The 16,834-nt window shown below is 40.2% G+C and overlaps 1 protein-coding gene across 6 annotated transcripts in view; it reads left to right on the forward strand.

Moving 5' to 3' along the window:
• The window catches only part of Macrod2 (mono-ADP ribosylhydrolase 2), a 1,861,794-nt gene that overhangs the window by 1,265,535 nt on the left and 579,425 nt on the right, over positions 1-16,834 (forward strand). For all 6 annotated transcript variants that reach the window (XM_075962323.1, XM_075962324.1, XM_075962327.1 and 3 more), the window contains exon 7: positions 7,995-8,025. In XM_075962323.1, coding sequence (XP_075818438.1) covers positions 7,995-8,025 — 31 coding nt within the window. The remainder of the gene's footprint in view (positions 1-7,994; positions 8,026-16,834) is intronic.

The following is a 16,834-nucleotide window of genomic DNA, read 5'->3' on the forward strand; positions in this document are numbered from 1 at the left end:
ATTAACATATGGCAAATTAAGTCACATACGTAAATCGTAAATCCATCATTAGTTGAATGAAGAAAATCCTGTTGCCCTTGGCTTTATTAAAACATACAACTGTAACAAATACCATAGGCTACATGACTTAAACAACACACATTAGTTGTCACAGTTTCGGAGGCTAGGACGTTAAACATCAAGGTATTGATAGCTTGGTGTCTAGGTGAGATTCTCTTTATTAGTACATAGCCTTATTCATTAACTTATTTTACTGGGCAGAAAGAGTTCATCCCTTTCATGTTCCTTCTCGGAACATTTATGAGGGCTTCATCCCTTGACCTAATCACCTCTCAAAGCTGCCAGTTTGAACTTCAAATTCTCTCACGGTGCATTTAGATTTCAATAAATGAATTGGAAGTTGGCATAAACATTCAGACCTGACTGAGTACAACTCCAGTAAAATCTCTTAGTCACTTGGGGGTACTACAATAAATAATTACATATTGCATGATTGATATATCTGAGGTAGGGTGCTACTCAGTTTTGTTTATAAATGATACAGACAGCAATTTTCTTCTGTGTCCTCACATAGTGAAGGGCAAAACCAGCTATATCCATAGTGTCTAACTAGGGTACTCATTTCACTCATGAAGGTTCTGCATCATGATTTTGTCCACCCCCAAACATCAATAGAGTAGAGTCTAGACTTGAGTGTATGAATTTGGAGGTGAGGGATGGGTGAGAACAAGCATCCCATCCATTGCAGAAGAAGTGGGGAAATCATACAGTAAAGGGTATGACTAGGAGGAAGGAAAAGACTTGGAAACAACAATGAAGGTCATGTTGATCCTACTACCATACAGATAATAGATTTTAAAAGGCAAGGTTCAAGTGTTTGGTACCTCAAAATGTATTACATGATAGAGTTGGCCAAAAATATTCAGAGAGTATTGTAGAAACTCAGAGGAAGCTTTAGTGGGTCACATGCTGAGTTGGATTGACACTATTCATGTCAAATAGAAATTCCAAAGTCCTCTGCCTCCTAGATGAGGAAACAATGGCACAACTAAGGATACAGAATTGTCCTCTGGATTCCACTGTGTTTAAGATACAGTTGTTCATACTCTAATTTCTTCAATAGCATTCCTCTTGTACTTTGGATATTTTACAATAAGCAATAGTTGTTTAAAAAGTTTCTGTCTGTTCATTGGAATACTTGGTTGTCTGTCATTCCTTTTGGATTTACTAGACACCTGTAATCCCCTGACTTTTGGTTGATTAATCAATGGGTGGTCCTTTGAAGAGCTACATATGTCTTAATTTCTGTCTGAAGGCCTTTGTGGACACCATAGCATTAGCAAAGGGACTAGCTGCAAATATTAAAAGGAGTGGTAGAGGCTAGGAAGAAGCTAGAGCAGAGGGTTTATTAGGTATTGAATGAGTACTGTTCTGGACAGGGCAGAAATAGTAGTTTGAAAAACTGCTACTGCATATGACAGATTAAAGTAGCAGTTCAGAATTATTACTCTCTAAATATGAAACAATTTTAGGAAATAATCCTTTTCTCCTTTTTTAAAAAAATCGTGTTTAGCAGTTGTGCCCAGAATGTGGCCCCAGGGTCACATGTTTCACAATTCTCAAACATGAACTTTGTAGATGACAGTACGAGGCTGATATCAAAGGGTTATTCATGCCTGCTATAGAGATCTACTGTTAAGAATTATGCAAATAAATTAAACTTACCAATTTTGGCAAATTCTAAACGATAAGCAAGCACTATATTTTAACCTACAGAACACTTTTTCTTAGTAGTACAGAGAGAAGCAAAACAATGTTTCCCGCAAGTGACAGCTTCCTCAATTCAGCCCAATGTAATCCATAATTAAAAACAGTTAAACAGAAGGTGTGTCATGTAGTGTTATTTGTTTGCAAATAATGAGAAATCTACCCAAACTTGAATGAACTATAAAATATGTGTGTTGGCTCAGAAATTGAAAGATCTCCAAGGTTGGGAACATTTTGTAGCTAATTTATACCAACCGGTCACTGATCCTAGAACTGCTCCATCTGTTCATCTTTGTAGCTAAGCAGTGCCCTGTGCTACTTCCTTAAGCCAGTGGACACCTTTCCTTGGAAATGAGACTGGGTCAGGACTGTCAGAATGCAAAGCTGCCATCCAAGAGTGAGTGATTTGACCATGAATACGTATGAGGGAAAAACTCTTTCCATTATTTTCAAGGATCAGTGCTTGAAAAATCAAAATCAAGAAAATCAAGTAGTGAGTACAAGGGTTCTCAGGTAGCAATCAGAAGTCATGTCAGGGTCAAGTGAGGAGACTGAGGGCTCCTGTTTTTGCCTGCCAGAGTAGGTGGAGACTGCTCATTCGTTTCCTGGCCTCCCAGACCCGAATAATCACACAGAAACTATATTCGTTATAATGCTATTTGGTCAATAGCTTAGACATGTTTTTAGCTAGCTCGTACATCTTAAATTAACCCATTTTTATTAATCTGTTTGTCACCACAAAGCTGTGGCCTACCAGTAAGGTTCTGGCTGGCGGCTAGTGTCTTTCTACTTCGGCAGCTATGGTGCTCTCTGACTCCGCCTACTTTCTGTCTTATGTCTTTGTTCAGGTTTCCCACCTGACTTTACTCTGCTCAGCCATTGGCCAAAACAGCTTCTTTAATAACAAATGGTAATAAAACACATTCATAGCCTACAGAGGGGAATCCCACATCACTCCAGCTAGTGAGATAGAAGGTGACAAATTGGGGGCAGATGTAGTAGAGCAAAGGAGCCACAATCTATAGACTTACCGATTCTGGTGCTTTTGTAAGTGTGTCAAACCAACCTGTTGATTAAGGAAGTGGTTTCAGTTGTTCTGTTTCATAGCTTCAGAAAGGAAGGGTCCTGTCTCCTTGCCAAGTCATGGGTTGATTGTTTTCCTCCCAAGGGAGCGAACATATTCTGGCTTGGGAAAACTTAGCTGAAAGGCAAATGCCATAAAGTAGGTGTATCGGTGTAAATGAATGTAGATAGATTGTAATAATATATACAGCTTTAATGGGGAAATAGACTTACACTCCCCCTAATGGGCTGGGCTTATCCCTACAAGTAGGTTTCTTTCTTTTTATTTAATTTGCTTATTTTATATCCCTGCCAAAGTTTCCCCACCCTTCTTTCCTCCCAGTTCCTCACTCCCACCTCCACTCTGGCCCTCATCACATCCACTCCTCCATTTCTATTCAGAAAGGGGCAGGCCTCCCATGGATATTGACAAACCACAACACATTAAGTTGTAGTAAGACTAAGCACCTCCCCATGTATTAAGGTTGGGTAAGGCGACCCAGTAAGAAAAGTAGAGACCCAAAAGTCAGCAAGAGTAAGAGACAGTCTCTGCTCCCATTGTTAGAAGTATCACAAGAAGAGCAAGCTACATAACTGTCAAATACATGCATAGGGCCTAGATCAGTCCATGTAGGTTTCTGGTTGTTGGTTTAGTCTCTGTCAACCCCCCCACCCCATGAGCCCAGGTTAGTTGATTCTATAAGTTTTCTTGAAATGTCCTTGACCCTTCTGGGTCCTACAATCCTTCCTTCTTTATCTAGCAGGATTCCCCAAGCTCAGCCTAGTATTTGGTTGTGGGTCTCTGCATCTGTTTTCACCAGCTGCTTATTGAAGCCTTTCTGATGACAATTAGGTCAAAGCACCAATCTATGAGTATAGCAGAATATCCTTAGATATCATTACCTTGACATTTCTTTTTCCTCCAGTTGTGTTTGATTCTATCCTAGGTCTCTGGGCCATCCAGCCTCTGTGTCCTGGTGTTCCAGGCAGTGTCAGGGGTGGGCTCACTCTAATGGCATAGATCTCAGGTTGGGCCAGTCATTGATTGGTCATTGCCACAGTCTCTGTGTCACCCTTATGCTAGCACATACCATAAACCAGACAGACCGTAGGTCGAAGGTTATATGGCTGATTTTTGTGAGTGGACTTGAGGGCTGGTGGGAATGGGAACATAAGGGATCAGGTAGAAGTGGAGTGTGGAGGAGAGTACGAATCAGGTTTCTGAATGCTCGGTGATCAGACTCTATTAGCACAGAGACCTTTTATCTCTCAGTTTGCTGGTAGGAGATTCTAGAGGCTTACAAATTGGGCTGCTGATGTCATTTCTCAAAGTCTATAAGTGACCACTGTGTTAAATGTACTTCAAACAAACTGAAATAATTGGCTTGGGTCTAGATACAATCTCACATCTCTCTCTGAGAGAAGAGTTTTGAGGAAGATGTTATATTAAGTGCAACTTTGAAATAAAGACACCTTAAACTTCTCAGTTCTGATGTCCACATTGAAAATTTATTATGGCAAAGAACACAGACCCTATGTGTGCTACAATAATCCCTTTGCTGATCTCTCCCTCTCTCTCTTTTTCCTTCTCCCGTTCCCCCTTCTTTCTCATCCCTCTCAATAAAGAGTGATTAATGGTGGGAATTTGGTTTAATGAATTATATTCAAACTTATTTTCTGTAAAATAAATTTTGCATGCCATTGTACTTCCATCTCGGCTTCATCATTGCCTCTTGAGCTAACACAATAATATCACCAAAGTCATCCCCCATGACATCACCATTTCCCTTCACATTTAAGGCAGCAATGTCATTTTCAGATGAAGTTATTTTTCCTTGTTAAAACAGACAAGGCATTTTATACATTTAGACCCAGCTGTGCAGTTGCATGATTGATTCCAAAAGAAGACTGGAGTTCTGGCAAATAACAGTTGCCCCCCCCCCCCCCCCTCTGCTCAGTGCATTCTTTCTTCTGCTGGATCTGGGGAAACAATTCAGGTAACTGGACTTGAGAGTGAAGTGGAGGGCAGTTAGTTGAGATGAATTCCCCGGGAAGCAGACCCTGAGACGTGCTGAGTGTGCCAGATGTCTGTTAACAAATATTTCAGGATTGGCATCTGGGCAAGAAAGGGGAAAGAAGCTGCAGTAGACAAGAGGAGAAGATGAAGTGGGAATCAGGCCCAGTGCCAGGCCCTGGTGACCCCGAGCAGAGCTTGAGGCAAGAAAGGCCCTTCATTATGACTTCGAGGAAGCCAAAATGACCAGGCCTTTGTACAAGTCATCGATCTGTTACTGGTGTGGGCTGCCCCGGGAGGGTCAAGGTTCTGAGTGAGATGTCGTTCTGTAGCTGAGACAGTCCCTGAAAAGTCTGTTCATGGAAGGCTGTCTTCTGAAAGCAGTGGTCTTCAGAGATGGTTGATTTGTCCCTTAAGGAACATTTAACCGTATAAGCATTTACTGTCATGACGAGAAAAGGGCCCCTGGCATCTAGAGGGATGTGTCCAGGGACACTCCAAGTATGCATAGGACAGCCTCCAAAGAAAAAAAAAATCAGCGTATGATCCAAAGCATCAATAGTGTTTCAGCAAGAACAGTCTGCTCCAGGACAGTAAGTCCTTTGAAACAACCTGCTAGACATCACTCTTGGAGTATCCTCTCTTGGAGTCATTGTTAATGGAGATGTAGCTTCTTTGACAATGTTGCTTTTCTTTTTCTTCTTACTATTCCAGTAAAAGTTTGGAGGCTGGCATTAAAGTTTCCTTTTGCTCATGAGGAAACTGACCCTCAGAAAACATAAGTGAACTGCTCCAGGCATGAAGTGAAAGGACCAAGTGTGGAGTAGAAAGTACCTGTGTGTGGAAATAATTGTTGTGTCTCCTTTCCCCTGCAAGTTCAAAACACACCTCCTAGTGTACTGACTGTTCCAAGTTGGAGACACAAGAAAAGAGAGAGCACAAGAGCTAGTACTTTTAGTAAAATAATATAAATTAATTGAGATAACATAAAAAACAAAGAAATAGGAATAAGACAAAGCAAGCAAACTACCAGACAAAAATAGTCAAAGAAAAAAATGTGAGAAATATATATAGACATGCATATTCATACACAGAGAAATTAAGTAAAAAAAAAACACCAGACACCATAATATATGCTCAAAGGACCTATAAGGGAAAAAAAAGAGAAAAAATAATGCTCAGTAAAGCATTATGAAACAAGTAACCTCCAAATATATTACTGAGTAGATTTGATGTTTTCCATTTACTACCGTTCTTAGTGGGATCTGTCTTAGTGTTGCAGGAGATTTGTATTGCTGTGAAGAGACACCATGACCACAGCAACTCTTAGAAAGGAAAGCATTTAACTGGGGCTGGGTTACAGTTTCAGAGGTTTAGTCCATTATAGTCATGATAAGAAGCTTGGCAGCATGCAGGCAGACATGTTGCTGAAGAAGGAGCCGAGAGTTCTTCATCTCTCATAGCTTTTAAAAGCTCAAAGCTCACCTCCAAAGTTTTGTCTTTTTGAGACAGGATTTCTCTGTGTAGTCTTGACTTTCCTGATCCTCACTCCGTAGACCAGACTGGCCTTGAACTCACAGAGATCCACCTGCCTCTGACTCCAGAGCTCTGGGATTAAAGGCACGCACCCCCATTGCTGCCAGCTGTGGTTTTTTTCTGTTAGTCTCTGTTTGCTGTAAAGAGAAGTCTCTTTGATGAGAGTGAGAGCCGCACTTATCTCTGTGTAAAAGTTAAGTTTCCGATGCAGTTAAGATTATGCTGGTCTAGTAAAGTCGAAGGGGTAGGTTCTCCTTGAAGATTCATGACCTTACTGGTTCTAGTTAGTTGGCTAAGTCATAAGTCTTTTATGGTGGAAAATCACAAAGATCAGAAAGACCTGAATAACTTACCCAGAAGTATATACACACCTGGGTCACATTCCACAACTAGAAAACCTCCTCAAAAAGAAAAATGTACACCTGCATGTGTGCATTCATTTTTGAAGTGAGAATCTTTACTGTTCATCAGCACAACATGGTATGAGCTGTTACATGTCAGTAAGAGTTTAGTATTGTTTCCCCCAGCAGAAGTATATGCACTTTATAAGTTTAGAGTAAATGTTCCTGATGTGTAATTTGCATATGAGAACAAAATATGCAACATTCTTATAAAATCGAAGTAGCTACTTGATTTTCACTAAATGAATTTTTATGAATTTTACCGAAAATGTGTGCTTGCGCCAAGGCTGTGGTTACAGTTGTACCATGACATGGTTGATGATTGTTGCCTGGGATATCCAAATTTCATAACACCAATGGAGGATCATAGCACAGAGGCAAAAGAAGCCGCTTGCTGAGCAGCTACTGCCATGCGATGCCTCCATCATACACACGTGAGAGATGTAAAGAATCAGGAAAAACACAATAGAGAAATGGCGCAAAGTGATGGCAAAGGATCAGTTTTGGTCATTAAATTGTCTTTGCTTGGGTGTTATTTATTTCATTATTGATTGCATTTTGCTTCTTTGTTTAAGACAGGGATTCACAGTGTAGTCTTAGCTAGTTTAGAACTAACTATGTAGCTGTGGCTAGCCTCAAACTCACAGAGATCTAGCTGTTTCTGCCCTCTGAGGGCAGGGTTTACAGTCATAACTAACTATGTAGCTGTGGCTAGCCTCAAACTCACAGAGATCTAGCTGTTTCTGCCCTCTGAAGGCAGGGTTTACAGTCATGTACCACAAGATTTTTGTTAATTTTTTTTCTTTTTCTTTTTCTTTTATTCTTTTTGTTTTTCGAGACAGGGTTTCTCTGTGTTGCTTTGGAGACTGTCCTGAAACTAGCTTTTGTAGACCCAGGATGACCTCAAACTCACAGAGGTCCTCTGGCCTCTGCCTCTGCCTCCCAAGTGCTGGGTTTAAAGGCGTGCGCCACCACTGCCGGGCCGATTTTTGTAATTTCTTAATAATAATGGCTGAACAATTGTCTTAGGAGAGTCCTGAAAATTTAACGGCTGGGTCTTGTGAGTTCATCTAAGTGCTTGAACTCACAGCTCTGAGCGCAACTTCATAAATGGAAACAATCCAATTGTCAAGCAAAATAGATGTCTAGAGAGATGACTCTGAGCCCCAACCACTCTCTTAACACTAACTGCTGTTTTTCTGGTTTATTCACAGGCATTTCCCTGCATCTCAACAGGCATTTACGGTGAGTGGTTTAGCATTTGATGGCGTTTGTGATCGTTTGTTTTGGTTGTTAAGTTGGTGGGCAGGGGTAGGGAATGGTTAACTGGAAAACTACAAAATGCTATGAATATATTTTTCTGTGATTTAGAGAGGCTGAAATGTAGGTCAAGTCCCACTAAGGAGCCCCAGAGGGTTGTTCAGATGGTTTGTGGTCTTGAATTTGGTTGCATTGAACATCCAGATGAAATGATTTGACACATGGTGTCTCCACGTCTTTTGTTACACATACAAAAAAAAAATTGTACTAGCAAGATTGACTTCTAAAATTGTTTTCTCTATTATAGTCAAATTTTTCCTCTCATAAAATGTATTGTGTACATAAAGTCTAGCATCTTTGTTATATTGTAGCTTACAAAAAATTAAAATGCACAAACATAAACATATATATTAAAATTTTAAGTTATACAAAGAAGTAACCGTTAATAAAAAACAAATATTATTTTAATAACCTGAATTTTTTTCTGATATACATGAATTGTTTTAAGTAGTGAAAGATGGACTTTTTCTTAACCTGGTATTTCTTTAAAGGCCTTGATGAGAATAAAATGAAAAATGTCCCACCAAATAAAATGAAGATGCCAAAGACTGTTGGTCATACATCTAGGTATTTAAGGTAGACTTCCTCCTTGGTCATACATCTAGACATTTAAGGTAGACTTCATCCTCTTCGGATTGCTCTGTACAAATCATGAGTTCATGCTGTAGGAATCGACAGGTGAGGACTGGACCCTCCTAAGACATTGGTCTATATTCTTTATGCTGCTCCTTCCTCACAAAGGTCCTGTTAAAAATCTTAACTATTTGCATGAGAGAAACACTGTGTGTAGGCGGTAACATGCCCGATTGTAACCTTCAGTGTGAGGAGTCTAACCAGCTAACACTGCAGACATGGTTCTCCTTGTAAGAATGTTCCTCCATCACGATCCTGATTTTCCTCAACAACAAACAAACATAGGACTGCCTAAACCACCACATTGGGCTCTTTGTCTATTATCATGCCAAGCCATGGATGGCTTTTGATTCTGAAAATATTATAGTAATGTGCAAAGAATTATCTTAGGATATGCTGTATACAGGGAAGTAACTAGAAGGAAATATAGAAAAGTAAAGGATGATAAGGAGAGACTATTAAAATAGAGCCCAAAATAGACAGGGATACAAAGTCTCACCTAAAGTAGATCCCGGTCACTGTTCTTTCCAGAAGAATAAGAATCCCTCTTGGGGAGGGAATGTGGAGGAGAATCTAAGAGCTGCCTCAGTCTTCCCTTGAGAGGAGAAGGCACTAGTGAAGACAGGACTGAGGCAGAGTGGCTTCCAGCAACTCACTTAAGGCCTGAGCATATTTACTTTTCTAATCACTGTGAGGAAATGCCTGAAAAAGCAGCTTAAGGAAGAAAGGGGGTTGTTTTGGCTTTTGGTTCAAGGGTACAGTCCCTCATGCAGGGAAGACTTGGTAGTGAAACATAAATGAGCTGGCCAGATTGTCTGCATAGTCATGAAGTGAGTGTGAAAGGTGAAAGCTTCTTAGCTGGCATCCTCCTCTTCTCCAGTCTAGGACCCCAGCCCATGGGGCAGTGTTGTGTATGTTCAAGGTGGGACTTTCCATCTTAATTTAGCATCTATGAAATCCCTTACAGACACATAGAGAGGTAAATCTCCTAGGTGATTGAAACCCAGTCAAGCTGACAATGAGACCTAGTCATTGCCATTGATGCCATGAAAGTATATCCATTTCCACAATGCTAGGTCAAAGACTACAATACTCACATAGCGGCTGGCTTCTCATCTTGATTCTCTTAGTTTGGGAAAATTTATGAAAGAGGATGAAACCCATGACAGTCAGAGGCCATGTTCAGTTATAATCCATGGCATCTATTTCACTAACTGGTAGAAAACTCTAAGATGCTGTATTTCATTGCCCATTCCACACTGGGCAGTTTGAAGATGACACCCAGTTCCCTTATGAAGCCAACGCTCTTAGATTAGCCCTTGATCCTTTGGCAGAGGACACATATATTGCTGAGTGGTTGTTTTCTTATTCTGATTCAGAGTCTGGTAGCACCCCTTCCTTAATTAGCTGCTTTAGTTTTGCTTTTACCTTCGTTTCTGGGAGGCTGATTTACTAATACATTTAAAGAATGTAGTCTTTGGCTGGAAAGGAAAAATCAATTAAAAACAAGCAAAGACTGAAAATTGCAGTTCCTGGTGAGGTTGATCTTGAGCAAATGTTGAGAATAATCTTAGGTTCTGTTTCCTGCCTTTCTTACTCCACACTGCAAGCCGTGCTAGATTAATTTTTCTGTGTGGCCACTTGCTGCGCGCTTCCCATCTGCTCAGGAGCCTTGGACGGCATTCCATTACCTGCGAGTTCATCTTCGCTCTCTCTCCTTGGAACAATGGGCATTTTCTATTTATATTCCCTGAAGCTATCATGCTTTCAAAAAGAGAGGAAAAAAAAAACCCAAACCCTGTCTGAGAGGATGTGGAGTAGTGTACTCAGATTTCTATGATTTCACATGCTCAAAAGAAGAATTTAGTTTGCAGCAGCTTTGTTTGGCTTTTCATTGTTTGAGGCAATGTACTTGAACTTGTGATCTTGCTGTCCCAGCCTCCTGAGTACTGGGGTTACAGGTATATAGCAGCATGCCCAACTTGAACAGTTTTTATTTAAGTAATTAATTTATTTTTGCCAGGAAAGTCATTTTTGATGAAACACTTCTCAGGACCAATTGTTTTTGTTTCAGACCATCATTTGGCATTCATCTATCCTGACACACCCTCTGCAACACAAATCTGAGAACATATGAATAACAAGGTCCAATTATCCGTCCATCTTTCCTATAATACACTCCTTTATCACACACACACATAAACACACACACACGACAAAGTTTTAAGTTATCTGCATATCTCCATCTTTGCTTTCTAAGCAATCCAAGAAGAATCATACTATGCATATCTGAGCAGGTTGCACTTCCATCTCCAGGAAGCCTTGAGAGTCCATCTCTCAAAGATCATTGCACCTCCTGAAACTTTTGAGCATTTGAACGTGACTGATAAATGCTTCTTTGTGTATTCCACACAGTATTCTGAATAAGCTTTGCACTCACAGAGGTTTGGGTTATGACTGTCATTGTCATCATCATTATTTCGTGTTGTGCAGTGTCAAAACCAGGGAGTCTTGCACTTTCTAGGCAGGTGCTGTACCACTCAGCTGGACCTCTTAACATGCAGGCTTCTTCAAGAGCCACAGTATTCTGGAGCATAACTGTGCATACCCCATCCCCAACGGAGGAGCCCTATGTCCATTGATCAGCAAATATTTGTTGTTGTTGAGGGTAATAATGTCACACAAATTGTTGCTTTACTGCAGATATAGAAAAGTAACATTTTGATTGGCAAAGGAACAGGCAGAGAAAGCTAATCAGTTGTCATTTTCTTTTTTTAATTTTCCCCTAATATGTAAGACATAAACATTATACATATTCACCCGATTTTATAGAATGTTTGGTTTTGTTGGTATATGAACACATTATACAATGCTCAAATCAGGCTGTATGTATTCATGACCTCAAGCACATTTATGGCCAAAATCTTCAAAATCATTTCTCATCACTTTTGGAAATATTTAATAATCTGTGATTATGTGTAGATTACCTGCCCAAACAGTATTATCTTAGAGGGCAAAGAGAAAAGAAACAGTTACAAAAAGCATTTTCGAACTGGAACTGGTGTTTGTGGGCATGGCAGATCAAATGATGAAACAGAACTTGCTCATCTGAGTGCCCTATTGAACGGGGCATTTCACTTAAGCAGAAACCCTCTGTGGTCTGTTATAGCTCCTAGGACTGTGATTGGTGGGGAACATACTAGCCAGGGAGCTAGCATATTGTGACTTCTGACATGCCTCACTCCCGGGCTTCTCCAGAAGCTGTCACTTACCAGTCTCTCACTTGCTTTGACTGGATCATCACTTTATAGAGTCATGGTCTGAAAAGGAGCTGCCATCCTACTTTCTCAGTTTCAAATATCAGGGATGCAGGTTTGAAAATGTTTTGTTAAGGTCCAAGACACCTTAGTGCCCATGTAACATATCCAGCATTCTCATCGGACAGAGAGTCAAAAGGATGACCATATTCCAAGGGTGCCAACTGGACATGAATAACCCAGCACTCAGGGCCAAGTGGCCCCAGCATAAGCCACCCTATTCCCATCCTTTTCCCTATATCTTTGCCTTGGGGAGGCAAACTCTGGAGTACCCCAGAATCAGCTGAGGACAACAGCCCACCCTATAATTCAACCTTATTTAAGGAAGAGACATGGTTAGAGCAGACCCTGCCTCTTTTGAAGTTTCCTGGGAGGAGAAACTGGACTTTACCACAGGGCCTGTCAGCACCGTCTTACTGACTGCCCCTGCATAATATTTTCAGCATAGCTGCCCAGGGCCCCAGACGTCCTGCTTCCTCTCAGGATGGAAAGCCTCCTTTAGGAGGGCACCAAAGAAAAGCCAGTGCTACTTTGAGAAAAATAGATCCAGGTGAGGCTAACCCTCCCGATCCCTGTTAAACATTTGAACTGACCTCCACATTAGTCTCAGAGGGACAATTCTGAACTTCTCTGATGGACTTTTCAGACCAGATGCGTGCATTCTGCCCTCTAAGCCCCATTCAGACACTCTGGTGCTAATAAGTGTTATAAAAAGGAAAAAAAAAGACCAGACATGATACAGAGCAAAGGAATTTTTACTAGAAGCAAATGGCAGAAAACAGTTTCAATCCGCTTTATGATAGTTGCTAGAGTTAACTGATACAAAATCCAGGCAGAAATGTCCATTGAGTACTTGGAAATTGAGTAAATAGTCTCTCAGGAGGAAAAGGAAAACATCTGAAGTGTTCTTGTATACGATGGCGTATCTTTAGAGAGAAATTTTAGACAATGAGTTACTGGCTGGAAACAGCACTGTCAATACAACATAGCTTAGCCGAAGCAGCTCTAGCATGTACTCATCGTACCTGCTTAGAGTGTGGTACAAATGTCTAGTTTATTCAAAACCCCTTACTCAATATCGCTGGTCCAAACTTTCTAGCTGAGCCCATCATTGACATCTAGGTTCATCCTTCTGCTCCTAATAAGCCAAAGGAAAGTGATGTAGCTTTCTGTGTATGATATATATATAATCTGTACAGCTGTCAGATTGACAGGCATGCATCTAAAAGAGATGAGGCTACTCTACAGTGACCATGTTGGGGGGCATGGCTGCCTCTTTGCCCTTTCAAGGCTGGCAGGTGGGAGGAGGTGTGACTACTACTGCTGTCTAGTTCTGAGCTTGCTGGAAAGAATAGCCCTGTCTGGTAATGCATTTGGGAACCAGCAGAAAGAAATGACAAAAATATGTGCCCTTGCTTTCATCTCTGCAACCTTCCCCCTTCTTGTTCTTTTTCCTCCCCTCTTCCCTTTGATATTTCCATTTGCTTTGAAAACTTTCAGGTGGTCTAATAATAATTTGTCTCCCTTTCATAAAAATCTGCCTTCTGAATTGTTATCCTTCTCAAGGTATATCCACTATAGACAGTATTATCACTCTTGGCAATCCTTGAGTTAACCACTGCTCCACAAAGCAAGTGACATTAGAGTCAGTGTAACTTACCTCTCCTGAGCAAACCTGTTGGTGCTGCCAAACCCAGCTCAATTATATCACATTTGAATGTTATTCTATGAGTTGACCATCATGAGGCAGCAGAGAGAACTAGCTTGAGAAACAAAATCCCAGGTAGGAAACTGCTTCTAACCCTCTGAAGCCTTTGGGTTTGAACAGAACATTTCAGCCAATGTACTCAAACACACTCATGTTTACATACATATTAAATGCTAAAGCTCTTTCTTTGTGTTCTCTAAGGAACATGGGTCTCAAAAGTTAAAAAACATCGAAGAAACCTAAAGCAAAGGGCTAGCCTTGTGTTAGAAAACACTCTCAAGTATCTGACAAAGGTTTTTGCTAGTTCACCCTATACAGAAAGGCAGTAAGTATGCATGAGCAGAGCTCTTTCAGGAGCTCCACGGAACAATGTGAAAGCCCTGGAAGCTTCGTTCCATGGGTACTGGGGACACGGTGGGGAGCTGGGTCATCTCGGGAGGTGTGCAGTTTCAACAGAACTTAATGATCAATACCTCGAATAGGATTAGAGTTGCATCCTATTTATTTATTTGTCTGCTTATTTATATTCTTTCTAAAGTTTAGGCATGTGTTCCGTTGTAATTTTGCCAAGGTAAAAATCTGACCAGGACTTAAAAGGAAGCCATAAGTTCCAAACCAACCCTTTCTTAGATGCTGCTACTTATTATTATGTTTAAAAAAGGACTACTTCTAGAAAAATATTAAATTATTAAGACTTTTAGGGATCCAGTAAAACTAGACTAGCAAACTGCAAGCTCTGCACATTTCACAGTAAGTCTGGGTATGTCTTTCACTGAAAACTAGAGCATTACCAAAAACCAACACCCTAGAGATCTTCTCAGGAGAATTTAAGAACTGTCCAGTCTTCACTAAACTTGCTCATTGATGTAGCAGCGCGGAAATGGCTACATCCCTGTGCTAGCAGTGACAATGATCAGTCTTCCCTTTCAGCTTGAGTAGATTGCAAGTCATCTAAACAACACATCCCTAGGTATGTCTATAAGGGTGTCTCCATAGAGGTCTAACCACCCTGAATGATTGCACCACTGGCCAGAATCTCATGATCCAAACTGAAGAAGAGGAGGAGCGGAAGGACACCATTCACAAAGCTATAAGGCATGGTTTTATCTTGTGAGAATATGGGTTGTATATTTCAAGTAATCAAACAGAAATTCATTTCAAATTTCTGTATAGCTACACATTTTCTTACCATGTTTTGAATGGCACCCATTCACCTTGTTTCTTGGGCATGCTTATATCTAAAGGGCAAGTTTCAATAAACATAGCTGAACTCTCTTGAGATGAGATTTCACAAATAATTTTGACAGTTCTTAGAGAAGTCAACTATGTTTATTTCTCCAGGACGGTGATTTTCATGTCAAATCTGTTTTTAGTCAGTGGTTCTATTTTTAAAATTTAGCTTGGAATCCTTTTAAAATGCAGCTTATTAGTTAGGGTAAAGCTGAGCTGGATGGGGGGGCAGCAGGAGAAGGGAAGGAAAGAAAAAGGGAGGAAGGGATGGGGGGGAGAGAGGGAGGGAGGAAGGGAGGGAGGGAAAGGATGCAGTAGCTTAGTGAATGTAGATGCTTTGTTCTTCTTTGGTAACAGCAGAGCCAAAGTAAGAATTATGCTTGTGAGAGGATTTGTCCTCCTCTGTTATTTAAGGATCTGGGAATATGTTGTGGTTTCAAGTAATTACTAATATGGCATTGCTCTTATTGACTTATCTACCCTGATATCAAATATCTCTATTATCTATCTTTATCTATCTATCTATCTATCTATCTATCTATCTATCTATCTATCTATCTATCATCTATATATATATATATATAGAGAGAGACACTCTATGGTAGTGTCTTTGAAGAGGAGATTTTCTGTGACCAACATTAGACAGGAGATGAGGAGTTTCACCTAGCTTGGAATTCACTTGCTTAGCTATAGCTCTGTCTAATGGGGAAAAAAGGAGAAATGCATTGTGTTGAATTTCTAGATTTCACTACCCATGGGGGCATGATAAGTCAATGAACCACACTGGACACCACTGGTTAATTTAGGAGCAGTGTCACCTAGAGTTGCTGCCTATTTTATAAAAATCTTTGATAATTTTAATAGTACAAACTCTATTAAATTGTCCTTATTACTTTTAATGATTAGATTTCCAAAAGAAGAGCATTTTTAAGGCGTCTGAACACTGACCTATGTTTTGATGGTTAGCCAGCACATTTAAACATTTAAACTGAACTGCACTTACACTCTTTGCTTCCCTTATTCCTTGGAAAAGGACCAAGCATATCAGTAGACTTTGAAATCAACATGATGAGGATACACAAGTAACAGTGCATTTTCTATGGTTTAATTCTAGACCATCTCCACAGAAGTCCTTGGCTGAAGGTTTTGTAATTTGTTTCTATGACACCCTATTCCCTGAGGCTACATAAAGTATAAGTCTTCCTACAGGGGTTGTGAGAAGCTGAAGCAACATCCCATGAATTGAGAAACTCTAGGAAATCAGAGTTGAGAGGCAGAATCTTATTATAGAGGATACATTGCTACAATAGTCAACTGTTAAGTGACTATGAATATTTTACTGCAAGTCGATTCTTAAAATGTTCGCAACTAAATGAAGCATCTTATACTTATCTCCCCTTTCAGCTATGATTAATAAAAGAGTTCCCTGTAAGTGACTACAAATTGAACTAAAATCAACAAAATCGGCATGAAATCACTTCAACTCCATGATGTGTTCATCTGAGTCCATTTCTAAATGTTATTAATAAATCTTATTTTACATAGCGTTTCTGGGTCTCCCTTGTAATCAACTACATTTTCGGTAAAGCCCCCTTCCCTTTACTGAAGATCCCCATTCTTTTCATCAAGACTTAGATCATGAAAATGAGCTCCGAGTTCTGTCTTTGTTATATCCCATCACCCAGAACACTGCTAAATGCATAGGAAGTCTTAATATTTTATTTCAACAACCAAAACCTAAACAGAAAGGTATAAAATAGCAAGGGAGGCTATTGACACATCCTCTCCACTCCAGAGATATAAATCAACATTCAGGAACCATTGGTATCTATCACACATTGATTTC

Source organism: Microtus pennsylvanicus, chromosome 2 (genome assembly GCF_037038515.1).
Source record: "Microtus pennsylvanicus isolate mMicPen1 chromosome 2, mMicPen1.hap1, whole genome shotgun sequence".
Classification (NCBI taxonomy): Eukaryota; Metazoa; Chordata; class Mammalia; order Rodentia; family Cricetidae; genus Microtus; species Microtus pennsylvanicus.